At 41.5% G+C, this 21,270-nt stretch overlaps 1 protein-coding gene across 1 annotated transcript in view; it reads left to right on the top strand.

Annotated features, from left to right (window-relative positions):
* STON2 (stonin 2) overlaps positions 1-21,270 on the top strand; it is a 188,136-nt gene that overhangs the window by 157,951 nt on the left and 8,915 nt on the right. Inside the window, exon 5 of the mRNA XM_049770335.1 lies at positions 19,339-21,177. Coding sequence (XP_049626292.1) covers positions 19,339-21,177 — 1,839 coding nt within the window. The remainder of the gene's footprint in view (positions 1-19,338; positions 21,178-21,270) is intronic.

Raw genomic sequence — 21,270 nt, 5'->3', positions numbered from 1 at the left:
CTTTAACAAACTCAAGTTGGCTGGAATATTTACACTACTACTGTTCATGACAGTAGAAATGACTGTTTCATAATGCTTGCATTTGAAAACTGAGGAAGAAAGCTGTGTTTTGTGTGGTGTCAACTATAATGTAACTGAGATTTTTGCTTTAAGGGCGGCAGAATGCACCTTTCTAAGCCTTCATTTGACTTCTCTCATATGTGTAAAGAAGAGGAGCAAGTAGCCATGTACCAACCTGCTATGTGCCTAGCTGCAAAGGAGATTCAATCCGAACCTTAGGAAATGTCCTCCACTGGGTAGGACAACAGGTTACTATTTTTAAAAAGTGGAAGGCAGATTGTTTGTCAACATTTCAGTGTGTCACATCCAGACAGGAAGCTTTAAATTTCAAAATAGAAATCCCAACCCATTACTTGATCTCTGTTTACTGAGGTCCTTGATTTTAAATGTCAGTGAGTGTTGAATTTACTTCCTGAACTGCATTTTTAAGTTATTTTTTATTAATATAAAAAATAAAATAAAATTGTAATTTACAAATTTATTCAAAGTTGAGTTCCAGACATACATTGTTCCAGTATCAATCCCATCAGCCCCGATGGTATGTCAAATCCCCTTGAGGACGAGAGCTATATACAGCAAATAGGGTACTTGCCTTGCATGAAGCCAAACTTAGTTCAGTTCTCTTCATCCTATATGGTCCCCCAAGCATGGCCAAAAGTAGTTCCTGAGTGTAGATCTAGGAGTAACCTCTGAGTATTACCAGGTGGAGCCCCAAAAAAAAACAAAAACAAAAATACTTCCCTTTACCAGTGTTCCCAGGTACCATCCCACCTCCCACACAGTCTGCCTCATGGACAGGCATTTATTTAAAATTTTTTTAATTGTCTGAGATTCTGTGATATATAATACTATTTAATAATAATGGTTTCCAGTGTACATATTCCAGTACATATACCCATCACCAGCATATCCATCTCCCTCCTCCAAGATTTCCAATTCCCCTTCTATTCAAATCTGACCCTCCCTTCATTTTGTGGACCAGTTCTTTTATTGTATTGCATTGGCCCTTTGTTGCTACCTTCTAAGTATCTTTTTTATTTTTAATTTGGAAGGTTACTTAATTATAACTCATCTGCATTGTTAACTATAGTGGATATATATTTCAGTATAACAATTTCTTTATTCTTACTAGTTATCTTTAGGCTACTTATGAGAGAGATGATTTCTTTTTTATTTATTTATTTATTTATTTATTTTGGTTTTTGGTTTTTGGGTCATACCCGGCTACACTCAGTGGTTACTTCTGGCTCTATGCTTAGAAATCGCTCCTGGCGGGGCCCGGAGAGATAGCACAGCGGTGTTTGCCTTGCAAGCAGCCGATCCAGGACCAAAGGTGGTTGTTTCGAATCCCGGTGTCCCATATGGTCCCCCGTGCCTGCCAGGAGCTATTTCTGAGCAGACAGCCAGAAGTAACCCCTGAGCAATGCTGGGTGTGGCCCAAAAACCAAAAAAAAAAAAAAAAAAAAAAAAAAAAAGAAAAGAAAAGAAAAGAAATCACTCCTGGCAGGCTTGGGGGACCATATGGGACGCCGGGATTTGAACCACCGACCTTCTGCATGTAAGGCAAACTCACTACCTCCATGCTATCTCTCCAGCCCCAAGAGAGGGATTATTTCTGTCTCTACCCCTTTTCTATACTCCATATCCTCTAGTTCCATTCATGTAATGGCTAATTTTATGCTTTTGTTTGTTTACAGAGATGAATAGTATTCCTTTGTGTGTGTATATACACACACACACACACACATATATATATGTGTATGTATTTATTTATATACAATTTTTTTGTTTTTTGGGCCACACCCGTGGTGCTCAGGAGTTACTCCTGGCTATGCACTCAGAAATCACTCCTGGCTTGGGGGAACACGTGGGATGCCGGGGGATTGAACTGTAGTCCGTCCTAGGTTAGTGAGTGCAAGGCAGATAACCTACCACTTGGGCCACCACTCCATCCCCCTGTGTATACAAATTTTTACGCACACACACACACACTCTCTCTCTCTCTCTCTCTCTTTCTCTCTATCTCTCCTTTTCTCTCTCTCTCCTCTCTCTTCCTTCTCTCTCTCCTCTCTCTCCCCTCCTTCTCTCTCTCTCCTCCTCTCTCTCTCTTTCCTCCTTCTCTCTCCTCCTTCTCTCTCTCTCCCCTCCTCTCTCTCTCTCTCCTCTCTCTCTCTCTCACCCATTAGATGCTTAGGGGTTACTCCTGGCTAAGTGCTCAGAAATTGCACCTGGCTTGGGGGGACCTTACGGGACGCCAAGGGATAGAACCACGGTCCTGATCCTTGGCTAGCGCTTGCAAGGCAGACACCTTACCTCTAGCGCCACCTCGCCGGCCCCTGTCTTATATATTCTTTATATATTTTTGATATATATTTATTGCCTTCTATGAAGCTGAACCACATCACATTCCCACCAACAGTGGATGAGGATTCATTTCTCAACAAACCCATTTTCAGACTTTGTTATATGTGTCATTCTCACTGACCTGAGATGATACCTCAGCATTGCTTTAATTTGTATTTTCCCTAGTTATGACTCACAATGACCACTGTCATTTTTCATGTCTTTGTTTTTTTTTTTTGCCATCTGTATGTCTTCTTTGGGAAGTGTTTGTTCATCTCCTTTCCCCATTTTGTTTTGTTTTGTTTTGGGGCCACATCTGGTGACGCTCAGAGATTACTCTGGGCTCTGTGCTCAGAAATCACTCCTGGCTTGGGGGAACATGTGCGACTCTGGGGGATCAAACTACGGTTTGTCCTAGGTCAGCGCAAATGCCCTACCGCTTGCACCATTGCTCCAGCCCCCTCCTTTCCCCATTTTTTAATCTGGTCATTGGACTTTATTTGCTGGTGAGTTTTGGGGATGGACCCCAAAGTTAAAAAATTATAAATATGTGGGCCCAGAGAGATAGCACAGCGGCGTTTGCCTTGCAAGCAGCCGATCCAGGACCAAAGGTGGTTGGTTCAAATCCCGGTGTCCCATATGGTCCCCCGTGCCTGCCAGGAGCTATTTCTGAGCAGACAGCCAGGAGTAACCCCTGAGCACCGCCGGGTGTGGCCCCAAAACAAAAAAAACAAAAAACAAAAAAAAACAAAAAAACAAAAAAAATTATAAATATGTACAATTATAAATAGGTGCAAAGTGAGAGAGCTTGGAGGAACTAGAGGATAGTGCTGTCATTGATCATTTCAAGTTGCAGTAAGATTCAGATGCTTTTGTTTTGTATGTGTCTACACACTTTCCAATTTTTCTAAGATAATTTCCTTTTTAACGTTATTATGACATTCAGTCTTCTTGATATTAATGAAACCAATTTTTGTTTTAGAGACTAGTAATTAGAAATTTTACAAAACTGATGTGTTTTTAAATTAATTATTCTATAAATGCTTTTAAATTCCCTGAGCCTTAAATCTTGAGTTGTCCCTTGATTAGACAAAGAAGATTCTAGTTCTAGGGACTGTTGGGAATGAATCAATTATTTTTGTTTTCTTCTTTTTTCATAAACAGTTGGAGAAAATTGAAATACCATGACCAGTTTGATGTTTCCTGCATATACCTAGATACATATATGTATGTCAAGTACATATGATTAAGCCTCTTGGCCCACCAGTGTAAATTTAATACATCTATTAATACATCTGTTTCCCAAGATGATTTTGTAAACTTTTGGCATCTTCTATCTTTAAGATGATGTAAAAAGAGCATCAGGAACCATGGGACTCATTGGAATATAAAGCCTAAAATCTCAGTGTCAGAATATTGAATCTAGACCTTACCATTCAGTAGTTGAGCTTTCTTTGTCTTTTATTTTTGTAAGTTGTAGAACATATCCTGGCAGTGCATAGGGTTTACTCCTGGTTCTGCACACAGGGCTAGCTCCTGGTGGGGCTTGGGGAGGAACCCCAAGTCAGCCTTATGCTAGCAAGAAACCTAGAAGCTCTAGCTCTATTCTCACTCTGGTTCATTGATTAAGCTTTTTTTTTTTTTTTTTTTTTGGTTTTTGGGTCACACCCGGCAGCGCTCAGGGGTCACTCCTGGCTCCACGCTCAGAAATCGCTCCTGGCAGGCCGGGGGACCATATGGGATGCCAGGATTCGAACCACTGTCCTTCTGCATTGAAGGCAAACGCCTTACCTCCATGCCGTCTCGCCGGCCCCATGATTAAGCTTTTTTATTCTTACTTATTTTTTGAGGAGATCACATCCAGCAATACTCAGGTCACTACTTGCTTTGCACTCAGGAATTACTCCTGACAGGGCTTAGAAACCATTTGGGATGTAAGGGATTGAACCCAGGTCAACCACTTGCAAGGAAAGTATCCTACTTGCTCTACTATTGCTCCAGTCGGTTAAGCATTTTTGCAGGTTTCAGAAGAAGTTCATATTTGTTATTTGCTTACAAATTAGAGCCCAAAGTGTCTCTTGTCATAATTGGGAAATGGCACAGAAGCTTATTCAAGACAACAAACACAACTGTCCCTATAACTTTCAGTTCCATGGCTTTATTAAAGCTCTTACAATGCTTAATAATCTCTTGGCAAGATCCTCCTCAGAAGTTCCTGGAATCTGTGGAATAATCATGATAATAATACTAAGTACTTACATAATGTTTACTATGAAAACTATATGCATGAACTCAATCCAAACCACAAATTAAGAGGTAAATACTATCATTATCTCCATTTTACAGTTGTGGGCATTGAGGCCTATTGCTTTAAGTAACTTGCTCAGGGTCACAAAGCTAGTTGAGGGAGGAGCCAGGATATAAAGCAGCCTAGAGTTGCAGTTGATCTTCACAACTTCTTGGTAACTTCTTGCAGTTAAGGCCTATCTGCTTCCCATCTGTTCAGGTAAGAATCTTAAAATTTCTCCCTTTGGGATCATAGTGATTGTACAGTAGGTAGGGCACTTGCCTTGCATGCGCCTATCCCATATGATCCCCCAAGCCTAACAAGAGTGATCTCTGAGTGAAGAATGAGGACTAAGCCCTGAGCACAGTCAAGTGTAGGCTAAAAACAGAAACAACATTTTTCTTCCCTTCTTGGTCCTAGATAACAAAATGAAAAAGTCAAGGAAGGAAAGAAATAGAGGGGGCCCGGAGAGATAGCATGGAGGTAAGGCATTTGCCTTTTATGCAGGAGGTCATCGGTTTGAATCCCGGCGCCCCATATGGTCCCCTGTGCCTGCCAGGAGCAATTTCTGAGCCTGGAGCCAGGAATAACCCCTGAGCACTGCCGGGTGTGACCCCAAAAACAAAAACAAAAAAAGAAAGAAAGAAATAGAGGGCTGGGGAGTAAGATGAAGTAGTCTGGAGGTAACATAAGACAGTAGTTAGGGTCCTTGGACACATAGGTCATGTAGAGGTGAGATATATGGATACATATAAACACTAAGCAATGCTACTCTAAAAATAAACCCAAACTGTAATAACTAAACAATGTTTTTGTTCAGGAGAGAGGCTGGAGGTAGAAGGGAACTTAGGTTTGTTAGTAGAGAGTGCTAACATTGGTGGTGGGATTGGAACGGGAACATTGTTTGTCTGAAACTCAGTTATTAAGAGCATTGTAAGTCACAGTGTCTAATATTTTTAGATTTTTGTTCATTTGGGGGCTACATCCAGTGATGCTTAATGGTCACTCTTGGCTCTACACACAGGAATTACTCTTGGAAATGCTCAGGGAACCATATTGGATGTCTGGGTTGGAATCAAGGCCAGTTGCATGCAAGGCAAACACCCTACCTTCTGTACTATCTCTCTGACCCACTCCTATTTTTTTTTTAATATAAATAATTGAAAAAGTTGTCTCTTCCCTCCAGGTTTAAGCATTAAGCTATTAAGCAATAGCATTACTGTTCCATTTTCCTGTGAAATGAAAAGGGAGGGTAAAGAGGAACAATAAAATTGAAATATTTTAGCACAATAGCTATCAAGCTGATAAGACTTCTTTTCACGTATGTCTTGCCTGGCAGTTAAAGAACTTGTGTTGTAAGCAATAAAAGTTAACTTTACTAGTTGGAATTTATCCAAGGATATAGTGTACAGAGTCAAAAGAAAGGCTGAAAAAAGCAGATTGTGAAGTTGGTCTGTCAGCTTAAGAAATATTTTTATAAGGTATACCCCCCAGTGGTGTTAAAACGAAGAGAAGACTTACTCCGAGAAAAGATGGACCCAACAACTAGGACAGATGTTGGCAATCAGCCTCAGTGATCAGAACTTCATGCTGTGCTGGACAGTGGTACTGGTGGGTCACAGGACTACACCCAGTGGTACTCAGGTGTGGCCTAGTTTACCATGGACTAAGCTCAAGGCCTGTGAACAATAACTTGAGCTATCACCCTGGCTTGGAATATCAGCTTTTACTGTGTTAAAAAACACTCCCATATTTCTTTGCTTAGCTCAAGATTTTGAGAATCGGCAATCTAAGCAAACTTGGGCTGTCTCTATCCTGTGCTCTATTGCCAGGCTGAGTTGCTTTCCTTAGGAGTTTATTCATAGGTCTGCAGTCAGTTGCTGGTGGGGAGGGTGCATTGCTTCTCTACATGACCACCCCTCTGCAGACTCATTCATGTGTTGATCTCAAGGTTCCAAATACAGCAGAAGATGGTGAGTCCCATTGTAGCTGCACTTTTCAGATTTAAATTTCTGTTCTTGACCAAAGCAAATCAAATGCTGAAGTATAGAGGTAGTGTGGGAAGGGGCTGTGGTGAGAGGTTATACTTACAGTGATTGTATTTATAGTATGTAATATAATGTAATATACAAATATGTGAAGAGAGGAGGGAGGAATCTGGGCCATTTTTAATTAATCTCTACAGAAGTTTAGGAGCCTTGGCAGCTTTAAGACTCAGCTCAGGGGCCGGGTAGGTGGCGCTGGAGGTAAGGTGTCTGCCTTGCAAGCGCTAGCCAAGGAAGGACCGCGGTTCGATCCCTCGGCGTCCCATATGGTCTCCCCAAGCCAGGGGTGATTTCTGAGCACATAGCCAGGAGTAACCCCTGAGCGTCAAACAGGTGTGGCCCAAAAACCAAAAAAAAAAAGACTCAGCTCAGCAAAAACTAATGTACAGTATCTTCAGATGCCTACCTATGAATAATTCAACTCCTGCCATTTTTCCTGCATTTAAACCTACCCATTCACACATCCAACTACAATATGACCTTTTTGTCTGGTTTTTAATGCACCATAGATGGGACTTGTTGGAAAACAGTCTTCTAAAAACTTGAATGAAAAGGGAAAATTTTGGGGCGGGCGGGCAAAAAAAAAAGAGGAAATTTTAATTGTGGGTTTTCCCAAAGTATTTCTCAGGTATGTCTACAAGTCTCCATTCCCTTCCCCAGTTGAATTTTTGCCCAAATAATGGAAGTATTTAATACACTCAGGTCCTTCTTATGTGCCAAAAGGCATTTCCATTTGGGCTGACAACCAAAGCCATTTCTTAGAGAGTCTGTAACCTGATCTCAACGACAATAATGATCCTTTTAGAAATCAAGATCTCCTGAGCCAGAGTGATAGCACAGTGGTAAGTAAGGCATTTGTTTTGCACACTGCTGACCCTTGATAGACCAAGGTTTGATCCCTGGAATCTCTTCCCTTATGGTCCCCTGAACCTGCTAGGGGCGATTTCTGAGCAGAGAGCCAGGAGTAACCCATGAGCGCATCTGGGTGTGGGAGGGAGGGAGGGAAGGAAGGAAATTAGCCAAATCTGACCATATGAAACAGTGGGTTCCAGTTCCTTCTAAACCTACTTATGTTATATCATAATTTGCCATAGTCTATTACAAGAACTCCATGAACTTAGCTGTTCCACACACTTAGGGGTCCAAGGGTTCCTTTGGAAGGGCTATGTTTTCATTGTTACCTCACATAATAACCGTGTAAATAGTAAATGAGGACATGGAGGCACCTCAAGTGAGATGCCCAATAAGGCAGTGGACAGGCCATCTTAAACTGAGGCCACTGTGTCCTTCACAGGAAGGGCAGGAACATGCAAATTGGCCGCTGTTCCTGGAAATATGGCCAGTATCTCTCTGGGTCTTCCTTTCACTGGGGCCCTGGCACAACCTGCACATAAAGATAATGATGAAATAAGCCTCAGAATGAAAACACCCCTTTGTAACTACATACATTATGGTTCACATACCTCCTTCCAGTTAAGTATTTCTTAGTTATTTATTTTTAGATGGGGGATTATTTGGGCTACACCTGGCTGTGCCCATCCTAACAAGCAGGGAAGGATTGACAGAACCACTCATTAAAAGGAGTTGCCCAAGCACCTGGGATATGGATCAGAGGGGTGGAGTATATGCTTTGCATGTAGGAACCTGGTTTTAATCCCTAGCCCCACATGGTCTCCTGCATATCATGCTGGGAATAGCGCTCAGCACTGCTGAGTGTGGCCTCAAAATAACCTTTATATTGGGGATATCTCTGACCAGAAAACTGTACCAGCATCAAAACATTTTCCAAAGTTCAATGTTTCCCAAAATAGATGATGGGGGTGTGCTGCAGACCTCTTGTGTCCCTAAGCAAAACCTTAGTGGGGTCAGAAAACCTTCATGAGAAGAAAGCGGATACACGAGCAGACAAATGTGAAATAATTGAGACCACACAAAATGCATTGTATGGGGACCCACGTCTATGAGACTAGAGACAGAGACTTTACTTTTTAGTTGATGACATTTTAAACACAACTCTGGTTTGCAAGGTATTGGGGGGGGGGGACAAAGGACAGAGGATAAAAGGAAGGCTAATTTCTTACATATCAAAGTAGTACCTGGCTCTAGGAGTCATTACTGATGTAAATTAAGGGATAGCAGGAAATCCTGGTTTTCTCCTGATAACAGATACCCTTAACCTGAGGGAAATAGTATTCTAGCTAGGGGCTAAGACCCACTTCCTATGATCTGGTAATAGAAAGAGATAAAACTAAAGAAAGGGGTACAGAATTAAACCTAGTAAAATAGCCTAATTCTACTCTGGCCAAATCTGTTTGTAAGCAGGTATTCAAAGTGACAGGGAAAGTCCCTGAGGCAAAATCACTCTGCTGTGGTGCTCAAAGGCAGGGAGAGAAGACCATTGTCTTGAAGATGCTATGTTTTGACTTGGCCTTAGGAAGCAAATAGGCTGACAGAAAAAGAGGTATCTGGCTTGGCTTTGAGATGCAAATATACTTAGCCAGCAGAGAACTTCTAGCAGTTTTCTTTGGTACTGAAATTTCTTTATGACTGCAGGATTACTAAGGCCTAATTCCTGTAGTTAGCAAAGGAGACAAAGTCAAATAAGAGTAACGAGATAAATAATGTCACAGCCATGTCAAAAATATAGCCAGTAAATAGCAGAGTTTATGATTGACTTCTCCAACGGGCCTTCTGGCTGAAATATTTCTTGGGGGGAAAATTAGGCACTGCACCAGGAAAGCCAAAAGAAACAATAATGGAGACATGCATGTTACGGGTAGTGACAGGGATGGAGGGAGGGTGGAGTAACTCTGAAGCAAGCCAGTGGGGAGGGAGCCTGGGATGGTAGTATCCACATGGTGGGATGCTTTCTGCTTGTTCTCTTTAAAAGGTAGATTTCCAGGGGAGCACTGAGTGATAATATTTTTTCCCAAAAGGGAGTAGTAGGCTAAATAAATCTGGAAACCTCTCTTCTAGGTAATAGAGAGGAACAAACATAAATTCAGCTACTACCATTCTTTTTCCTTTCAGAGTATTTGAGACATGCTCTGGTTGGTTGGTTTGCTTATTTGTTGGGGGCCACACCTGGCAATACATGGGGGTTATTCCTAGTTCTGAGTTAAGGAACTATGCCTCAGCTAGCACCTTCCCAGCTTTACTATTGCTCCAGCCTGTTCATGCTTATTTCATCCTGGCTTGATAAGATTCAGCAGACAAGTTCCTGTCTCTCTCCCTATATACTCCCATATGACCTTAGGACCTGCCTATTGGCTTCCCAAAACAAAGTGACCTTGATCTTGAGTTAGTTAACTCCTTTATTTAAATAAGTGATTTATAAACCATTTTAATGATTGATTGATTGATTTTGTTCATCCTTGTCTGTGTTCAGAGTTTACTCTTGACTCTGTGTCCAGGCATTGCTCCTGCAGTGCTGGGTTTCAAGCCTGGGTCAGCCACATGCAAGGCAAATACCTTACCCACTAACTTACATCCAGATCCAATTCACCTTCTCTCCCACCACTGAAAAGTGCTCCTAAAATGCTGGTGTATTGATCATTCTTGCCAATCTCAGAGGTAATAAGGAAAAAAAAATCAGTCATTTTTAACTTAATTAAGGAAATACCAGATAATGAAAATTAAAAGCAAGTCTTGATTTTGAATTTCATCTTGGATAGTTTACTGAAACTCACCAAACCTCAAGCTTCTCAGCAAAATGAATGGGTCAAATTTTGTTTCAAAACTCTCATCAAGCTCGAAGAATTCTGTGTTATTTCACTTTACAGATTTTGCACCAAATATTTTAAGTGCATACAGATTGTGCTTCTGAGGCTGATTGTCCAATTTTCAATCCTATTTCCTTATGTAAGAGTAACTGCAATTTGATGTTGAGAAAAGCGCAGCCACCCAAAAACGTTTTTCTTCTTCCTACTATAAAACATTTCAGTGAACAGCTCTAGAATCCTTATTTGCATTTTTTATTGCATTAATATATTAAGTTAACAAATGGGGAAAGAAGATGGCAGAATATCTGCTATCATCCAAATAACAGGCTGTTAACTTCCCACTTTATTCTTATTTTTTTCTTCAGGTTTTTTTTGGCTTTGATTATGATTATAATCATTCTATTTAATTTTATCTTTGGAGAACTGAAAGAGATTGTGGTTTAATATTAAAAGAATTCATCATTTCTCTATACTTTAGAGCCTAAAGAAGCTGGGAAGCTCTTGGGTACTGGAAATTCTCCTGTGGTGGAGAAAGAAAATCTCATCTTTAAATATGGCTTTTATTTGGCAGCAGCCCAACTCATAATCAAAGCAAGATGGGGTAGCAAGTGGAAGAGATTAATTAGAATAATGCTTAATTTTTGTTTTATTTTAATGCATCATTAAAATGGAATTGTGAATGATTGTTAACTTTGTTTCTCAGATAATTAAATTTTGCCTAATTTTTTGTTTGTTTTTTAATTTTATATTTAAACACCATGGTTACCTTGTATGTAGGAAAAAACTACTGTTTTTTTTTTCACAAGGTTTTTCATGATTGAACTACAATGTACAACAACCTCCACGGGTGTGCACTTTCTATTGTCCCCATTTTCCCTTTTACCCTCTTTGATGTCTCTTCCATCCCACCTACCAACCTACCCTCCCATGACCTTCTTCCCCACTGCTCTGGGACAGGCATTTTATTTTTTCTCTCTCTCTTTCTCTCCCTCCCCATGTCTCTTCTTGCCATTGTAGTTTGCACTACTGTTAATGAGGGGGTGCCATGCATGTCATTTTACCCACCTTGTCCAGTGTGATCATTTCCAACTATCACTTTCATAGTAGATCCTTCTCTACTCTAACTGCACTCTCTGCTTTCCTTAATTTGTGAAATGTTCTAGTCACTGTGTTTTACAACATGAATCATAATGAGGTTTTATGCTTCTAACATTCCAATACTGCCCCCTCTACCAGAGTGTCCATTTCCCTTCCCCATTGCCTTAGCATTCGCCCCCCTGCCTTCTCTCTCCACCATTGTCTGTAGATAAGATCTCAAGTTCTGTTCCCTTTGGCCCGTTGTTTTTTCCTCGTTGTGCTTTTTTATGTCTCACATATAAGAGCTATCATACTGCATCTCTCCCTCTCCTTCTGGATGACTTCACCCATCAAGATTCCCTCCAGTTTTATTCATGTAGTGGCAAAGTGCATGAATCATCTTTCTGTATAACTGAGTAGTATTCTATCATCCATCTATCTATCTATCTATCTATCTATCATCTATCTATCTATCTATATCTAGCTATATATATATATATATACATATATAATTGCCTGGGGTAGGGGGAGAGAGAGATGGGGCACAGGAAGGTGCTTACAGGGCAGCTGATGAAGGCTGCTGAATAAAGCTTAGCTTAGAGGCCATGTGAGAAATATGAACATGGCGATTAGGGCCTTGTAATAAAGCTGGATATCTCCTGAAGCTTCATTTGACTGCTTTGTGAACTTCTTCACAGAGAAAGGCCTCACCACTATCCTCACCTCTAGGACTTATAATTAATAGTTAATACAACAATTGGTCATCTGTTCTTGGACACTTGGATTGTTTCCAAATATTGGCTATTGTGAATAGTGCTGCAGTGAACATAAGACTATGTTTCTGGGTTGTGATTTTGGAACACTGGAGTATATTCTGAGAAGTGAGATTGCTGAAATGAGATAAGAAACTTCCTCAGAGTTAGATGAACAAAAATTTCTCATAGAAGAAAGACAGATGGCTGGGGCTGGAGCAGTGGATAGGGTATTTGCTTTGCACACAATGATCTAGGATGGACTGTGGTTCGATCTCTGGCATATCATATGCTCCCCCAAGCCAGGAGCGATTTCAGAATGCATAGCCATGAGTAACTCCTGAGCGTCACTGCGTGTGGCCCAAAAACCAAAAATGGAAGGAAGAAGGAAGGGAGGGAGGGAGGGAGGGAGGGAGGGAGGGAGGAAGGAAGGAAGGAAGGAAGGAAGGAAGGAAGGAAGGAAGGAAGGAAGGAAGGAAGGAAGGAAGGAAGGAAGGAAGGAAGGAAGGAAGGAAGGGACAAAATGCATTTATGTCACTAATCAAAAAATATAAATCAGGGCCAGAGATATAGCATGGAGATAAAGCATTTGCTTTGCATGCAGAAGGACGGTCGTTCAAATCCCGGCATCCCATATGGTCCCCTGAGCCTGCCAGGATCGATTTCTGAGCGTAGAGCTAGGAGTAACCCCTGAGTGCTGCCGGGTGTGACCCCCCTCCCCCACGTTGGTGTTGGCGAGGATATAGGAAAAAGGACTCTCAATATTTGTTGGTGATAATGTCAACTGCTTCTATCTTTTCTTGAAGTCAATGTGATCATTACTCAAAATATTAGCAAATAAGCTTCCATACAACCCATCATTCTCCTCATTTTTGGATAGAGTTGATTGTTCTTGTTTTTATTTTTTTCTCATTCAGTTTTACAAATGCTTTATAGATCTTGGATATAAATAAACCCTTTGTCATATGAATGGTGGGTAGATTTTCTCAATCTATGGGTTGTCTTTATTCTGGTCATTGTTTTTGCTTGCTTTTTTTGCAAATCAAAAGTGTCAATTTGATACATTTGTTTATCTTTGCTTCAGTCAGGGGTTCTCAAACTTTTTAAACAGGGGGCCAGTTCACTGTCCCTCAGACCGTTGGAGGGTCTGACTATAGTAAAAATAAAACTTATGAATAAATTCTTTTTTTTTTGTTTGTTTGTTTTTGGCGTCCATGAACGAATTCTTATGCACACTGCATATATCTTATTTTGCAATGAAGAAACAAAACATATACAAATACAATATGTGGCCTGCGGGCCATAGTTTGAGGACCACTGGTATATGGTCAATGACATCAAGTTGCCTCTAGAGTTAGTGCATGAAGGATTCTACCTATGTTTTTCTCAATATAATTTAATAGACTCAGGCCTGAGAAAAAGGTAAACTAACCTATTTTGTTTGGTTTTGTGCATGGTGTGAGATAGGGTCTGAGTTGACCTTTTCATATATTACTGACCAGTTTTCTCAACATCATTTGTTGAAGAAGCTTTCCTTGTCTATGTGATGTGCTTAGCTTCTCTGTCAAAAGATTAGTTGTTCATCTACCTGAGATTTGTGTTGAAGTTCTCAATGCTATTCCACTGGTCTGAGAGTTTGTCCTTATTCTAGTACCATGCTATCTTGATTTATAATAATTTTTGCCAGATTCTTACTTGAGAAATTAGCTGGTCTCTTTCTTTCCTCCATTGTCTTTACCAGTCACCACACAGGTCCTAAGTGTCTGAGGAAAATTCTAACTGCAACTTACTTTACCACCATGGACTGACTACAGCAAGATATTTGCTTTTATTACCCCAGGTTAATTGTAGTAGTGATAGAACAGCAATGATGAAACATCGGTAGGACATTTGCCTTGCACATGCCTACCAGAGTTCAGTCTTCACTATACCATATAGTCCCCCAAGTACCACCAGGAGTAATTTCTGAAGGCAGAGCCAGAAGTAATCCCTCAGCATCTTCGGGTGCCAGAGCAATAGCACAGCAGTAGGGTGTTTGCCTTAAAAGTGGCTGATCCAGGACTGACCTGGTTTGATCCCTGACCTTCCATATGGTCCCCGTTAGCCAGGAGGTAGGGTGTTTGCCTTGCATGCAGAAGGATGGTGGTTCGAATCCCAGCATCCCATATGGTCCCCTGAGCCTGCCAGGAGTGATTTCTGAGCCTAGTGCTAGGAGTTACCCCTGAGCACAGCCGGGTGTGACCCCCCCAAAAAAAAAACCCTGCAAATTTTAGATTTGGATGATTTTAAATTACTTAGTTTAAAAACTAAATACTAAAATATTCTAAGAAAATTATTTAAACCCCTCCCCCTTCGTATGTGTGTATGGCAGGGTGAAAAATGAAGGTGTGAACTGCTGTTTGGGAAACAAGATCCTACAGAAGAGATCTTGTTCACGGCTTCAGTAAAAAAAAACTACCTTCCCAGAGTAAAAGGACTTAAGGTGCCTAAGCAATAATACAACAGGGAGGGCATTTACTGTGCACATGGTTGACGTGGGGTTCAGTCCCCAGAATCTCATGTGGTCCCCTAAAACACTGCCAGGAATAATTCCCGAGAGTGCAGAGCCAGGAGTACCCTGAGCATCTCTGAGTATGGGCCCAAAGCCACAAATAAATAAGTGAAAAGGACTTCAGTTTGTTTTAAACTAATGAGTGATAGTAAGCTTCAAGGCAAAAATGCTATCCCTGATCCATGGAGTCAGTTAATAGACAACTGTCTGGGTGGAAACCCTACATTATAAAAGCTCCATAGAGCCGCTTCATTAGAAATTTATGAGTTTTGAGCTGTGTCTTTTCCCTAGACCCCCTAGGGAGAAACAGTTACTGTTCCAAGGAAGTACTTCTATTTTACTGAAAGTCACAATGTACCTTTTGGCTTTTTTTGCAACAGCAGTACTAGTAAACTTCATAAACCTGGCTTGTTTTTTACCTTTTCCCTTCATTTTCCAGAAAATAATCCTTTACACTTCTACAAAAGTAGGTTAATGATCAATTTGAAGGTGAGTTTCATCTTTTAAATGTTTTGAAATCCAGGGCCAGGTGAGGGTTTGCCTGGGACACAGCCAACCTGAGTTCAATCCCCAGCATCTCATATAGTTCCCAATTATCTCCAAGAATAATCCCTGGGCCCAGACAGATAGCACAGCGGTGTTTGCCTTGCAAGCAGCCGATCCAGGACCTAAGGTGGTTGGTTTGAATCTCGGTGTCCCATGTCGTCCCCCGTGCCTGCCAGGAGCTATTTCTGAGCAGACAGCCAGGAGTAACCCCTGAGCACTGCTGAGAATGACCCCCAAACAAACAAAATGCCTTGAAATACTTATGTAGTGCTATGTCAAAAGTACATTTTGCTGATTAGACTTCTGGCATCATCACTGCGGATCTATATTTTGTGTGTACTTGGATTGAGTCTAGATTTTCTCATAAGTGGGAGAAGAGTTCCCTCAAAGAAGTAAGTCTCTATTTTTTGCAAAATTATATTGCAATTCTTTATTTGGGCTGAATTTCTGATTATGTGATAGGTCACTGGACTATCTATCTATAAGTGATGCAGTGACTTGGGTGAAGACAGGGGTGCCTCGAGAGAGTGCTGTTGCCTCCCAGCTTGACTGACCTTAGTTGCCCAGGAAAATGCCTAGGAGGGGAGGCCTGATAAAGTCTGCCCTGAGCAGTTACACAACCTGCACAGTGGAGTGGCAGTAGCCCCTCTGGGCATTCATGGCATTCATCAGACTATGCCTAAAGCTATTTGATTACAGTGCACTAGATGAGACCTGAGGGCTTGAGCAGGGTGAGGGGTTGGGGAGGTGAGGGGGGATCGATTCAGATTGGAGAAAGGAATTAATTGCTCTCTGGGGCAAAGGAAAAGTCAGTCCTAGTGTTCCAGATTTATTAGGTTTATTGTCTTCCCTCACAGGAAAGAATATCTGGGGATGACAGATAATGAAGTATAATTGCTTTATTAAGAGAACTGCAGAGGGAGGGAGGAGGGGAAAAATAAAAAGGGAAGATGGGAAGAGGAGTGGGAAAAGAGGAGAGCTTAGAATAAAGAGATAATCTCCAAGGTAGAAAATGCACCCACTTGCTTTACTGTACAAGGGTGGTATTATAGGAGAGCTTTCCCCAAATTGCCCCACTTGGGGCTTTGTTGCTAGGGAGTGGCCAAGGGGAAGAGCCTTGAACTTTTGATGGTCTTTTCTGTCATTTTAGCACATCTTTTGTTTTTCTTAGGGCTTCTCCTTTTCCAGGGGTCCACCCTTCTCTGGGGTGGTGCCCTGGCTTCTTCATCTGCATCTGGGTAGTTACTTCATGCCTGGGGCTACTTCAGGACTAGAGACTTGGCAGCTTCTTCAAGTCACATCTTGTATTATGAGTTCCCCAGAAATCTGATTACCAGGGGCCCCTCTCTGTCTTTCTGCCTGCAGCGTTTTTCAGACTGACATTTTCAAAAATGAATTGCCTTTTATTGTAATAAATATCCTTGGAAAGCTGGATAAGCTAGCTACTGCATCCTTGTGTAATTACATTTGCAGTTGTAAGTTTAGATATCATGTCCAGAAAGACTTAGTTATACAGGCAAAAAAAACCCTGCAACCATTTAACAACTATTTCAGTAACTTAAGTCTTTTTGATTTCAAATTACTGGCAGTGGAAACAGTGGGTGGAATGACAGAAATTCTCATTACATTTCTCTAGACACCACGAGTAGAACTACAGCCTCAGCCAAGTTTCCTTTTCGATGGTTCAATCAACAAACTTCCACTCAGGATTGACTGTGTACAGACACAGAGGAGTCAATCCTTTGTCAGAATCTGTTCTTTCTTCTTAGATTTCGTTTCTCTTTTTTCTTTTCCATAAGGCACACTGGATGCTTATGCTACTGAAATATTTGCATCTTTTTCATACCCAAACTCAAGTTTTATAGCTCCTTTATAAACTTTGTAATAATCTTTATTTGGGGGGGTGGCATAGGAAGGATACTCAGGCTATTCCCAGTGCAGTACTTGGCAATACCGTGCTAGGTGGTTGGTCTTAGTGATGCTTGAGGGACCATAAGGTTCTGGGAATTAAACCCCAGAGTTCATGCATACATAGAAACGTAACCAACCCATTGAGCCATTGCTCCTGGCCCTATACTAATCTTTTTTTGTCTTTATTAGTAAATACCAAGATGGCAAATTATTGTAGAGAGAAATCATATCAGAATAGTAGTTTTTTTTCTTTTAAAACACTTAATTTTTTTTAATAATTCTAGATTTATTTTTTGGTTTTTGGGTCATACCCGGCAGCACCCCAGGGCCACTCCTGGCTCTATGCTCAGAAATGGCCCTCGGCAGGCTCGGGGAACCATATGGGATGCTGGGATTTGAACCACCATCCTTCTGCATGCAAGACAAATGCCCTACCACTGTCTCTCTGGCCCCTATAATTTTCGGTTTTATCAATATTTTAAATATTCCTGTTTTGTTTCTCTTACTTTGAGCCATACCCACAGTGCTTTGGCCTTATTTCTAGCTCTGTGTTTGGGGAATCACTCCTGGTAGAGCTTGGGGGATCATATATAGTGCAGGGGATCAAACTCAGGTTGGCTGAATGGAAGGCAAGTGTCTTACCCACTGTGCTATCTCCCCAACTCAGTGTCTCTGCTTCTATTTTAAATACATTTTAATTGAATCACTTTTTTATTTTATTACATATTTATTTTTACAAAGTTGTCATAATGGAATTTCAGACAATGTCCAACACTCATCCCATCCCTTCGCCAGTGTACATATCCTGCCACTAAAGTTCCCAGGTTGATTCCTACCCTCCCTACTCCCTCTGTGGCAGACATTTTTCTTCTTTTTCTTTCACTCACTCTGACACACTTATTCTCTCACACACACTTTTACTTTTTTTCCCCTTTTAAACACTATGGTTGGCAATATGGTCACTGTAGGGACATGCTGAAAAAGGAGTGTCTTGATTTCTTAACTCTCATCCAAAACTTGCTTCACAAATTTGGCTTAACCCCTTCGTGCAGAATTTTATGTCATTGTTTATGAGCACATGTAAGATGCCAAGTCACTTTCCAAAGTGTAGAAATTCACAGATTGTTGTCTGATAAATGTTCTTATCATAGTTTCCTCACCCTATTAAATATTTAAAAATTTTAAAACCTATATTTGTTTTCCTTATATCAATATTATAATGTCTTATTTCTAATGACTGGCTTATTAGATATTTTAGTTAATATTTCCTGAGTTGTCTATGTATGTTTTTAATCTGTATTTGTAGTGGGGCTTTTATGTTTTCTTTATTCAATGTACAAAACTATTTCAGAACAAAGATGTTCATTTTTGTCTTCAATATTTATTGACCACATTTGGGCTAACCCTTTTTCCTATTTCCCGTTATATTATTTACAAGCACAATCATATTATGTCTTAGAGCTAAAAACTTTTTTCCAGTGAGACCAATTTTATATCATTTATATAGGAAAGAGTTTATACTGAGTTAAAAATTTAAAATATACAATATGATGGCACCAGAACTTTGGAGGTAGCCTATGGTAAGGCTTATATTCTTATAGGCTTGTAAAATTGTACTCCTAGGTTCTATAATATTATAAACCAGTGCTAAATTAATACCATTTATTTTTTTAAATTAAGAATACATATTTAGAGCAGTGTTTTAGATATTTTAGGGAAGCATCCAGAAAAGTCTAAAAATTAAAGAGACCTTTTTAATAATCAGAGAGGTTAAATTGCAAAGGATCTTATTCCTACGAGTACTTCTATATTGATAGAGCTATTTACATCTCTCCTACATTTAATATGTCCCCTCTAGGGTGCTTATTAAAAAAAAGTATGAGATTTGTGTCTAGACAGCATTCGAGACAGGCACTGAGCCACTTTAGAATTTACTGAATTTAAGATAAAATGCATCATTCCTCCTTCCTGTACCTTAGTTTCCCCTATCTCTAGAAACCCTGATAAGCAAGCAGTTCCTCAGATGTTCTTCTTTTCATTTTAGACAATTCCTCCTCACTCCAGGAAGATGAAGAGGTAGAGCTGGAGGCCGTCAGCTGGCAAGCCAGCCAGCCAGCCATGAATGGCCACCCTGCCACCCCAGTGACCTCTGCTCGCTTCCCCAGTTGGGTCACTTTTGATGACAATGAAGTCAGCTGCGCTATGCCACCTGTCACCTCTCCTCTGAAGCCGAATACTCCACCTCTTGCATCTGTGATCTCTGATGTTTCTGCAAACTCAACTGGGTCATTTAAAAAGAGAGAACGTCCCAAGAGCACGTTGATGACCTTTTCCAAAGTTCAGAAGTTGGACATTTCTTCCTTGAACCGTACACCTTCTGTAACGGAGGCTCCCCCTTGGAGGGCCACCAATCCCTTCCTGAATGAAACTCTCCAGGATGTCCAACCATCCCCGATCAACCCTTTCAGTGCTTTCTTCGAGGAGCAAGAGAGACGCTCCCAAAGCAATTCCATTTTGAGTAGCACAGGTAAAAGCCAAAGAGACTCCCTCATCGTCGTCTACCAGGACACCATCAGCTTTGATGATTCAAGCAAAAGCCAGTCACATTCTGACGCTGTGGAAAAACTCAAACAACTGCAGATCGATGATCCTGATCACTTAGGCAGTACGGCCCTCCCAGATGATGACCCTGTTGCTTGGATTGAATTAGATGCCCCCCTCCCTGGCTCAGCCCTGACTCAGCCCCAGGACGGGTGGTCAATGATGCTGAGGATCCCTGAGAAAAAAAACATCATGTCTTCGCGGCACTGGGGACCCATCTATATCAAACTGACAGACAGTGGCTTCCTTCAGCTATATTATGAGCAGGGCTTAGAAAAACCATTTCGTGAGTTCAAGCTTGAGATCTGCCATGAGATTTCCGAACCTCGGCTCCAAAACTATGATGAGAATGGCCGGATCCACAGTTTGCGGATAGACCGTGTCACCTACAAGGAAAAGAAGAAGTACCAGCCTAAACCCTCTGTGGCCCATACAGCCGAGAGGGAGCAAGTGATTAAGCTGGGCACCACTAACTATGATGACTTCCTGAGTTTCATTCAGGCCATTCAGAACCGTCTCATGGACCTGCCAGTGTTGTCAATGGATCTGACCACAGTGGGCTTGAACTACCTGGAAGAGGAGATCACAGTGGATGTCCGAGATGAATTCTCGGGCATGGTGAGTAAAGGAGACCACCAGATTCTCCAACATCATGTCTTGACCCGAATACATGTCCTGAGTTTCCTCTCGGGGCTTGCCGAGTGTCGCTTGGGTCTCAATGACATCCTCATCAAAGGCAATGAGATTGTTTCCCGGCAGGACATCATGCCAATCACCACCACCAAGTGGATCAAGCTCCACGAGTGCCGCTTTCATGGCTGCGTGGATGAGGATGTCTTTAGCAGCTCCCGGGTGATCCTGTTCAACCCTTTGGATGCCTGCAGGTTCGAGCTAATGCGTTTTAGGACAGTCTTTGCTGAGCAGACATTGCCCTTCACACTCAGGACGGCTGCAAGCATCAATGGGGCAGAGGTGGAGATCCAGAGCTGGCTCCGGATGTCCTCTGGCTTTTCCTCTAACCGTGACCCACTCACTCAGGTTCCCTGTGAGAATGTCATGGTCCGTTATCCGGTACCCAGTGAGTGGGTGAAAAATTTCCGCAGGGAAAGTGTCCTGGGGGAAAAGTCATTGAAAGCCAAAGTGAACCGGGGGGCAAGCTTTGGCTCAACGAGCGTGTCTGGCTCGGAGCCCGTCATGAGAGTCACTCTGGGAACTGCCAAATATGAACATGCCTTCAACTCCATTGTGTGGAGGATAAACCGCCTGCCTGACAAAAACTCTGGTAGGTAGAGGTTTCTCTTCTGCAGATACCAAGAAATAGGTGAAAGATGCTGGGGTCAAAGGCCCACCACCTCTAGCCCTGTGAAATGTTGGC

This window comes from Suncus etruscus, chromosome 3, assembly GCF_024139225.1.
Source record: "Suncus etruscus isolate mSunEtr1 chromosome 3, mSunEtr1.pri.cur, whole genome shotgun sequence".
NCBI classification, from domain to species: Eukaryota; Metazoa; Chordata; class Mammalia; order Eulipotyphla; family Soricidae; genus Suncus; species Suncus etruscus.
The sequence above is the reverse complement of the archived record's forward strand: the minus strand, read 5'-3'. Positions and strand labels throughout refer to the sequence as shown.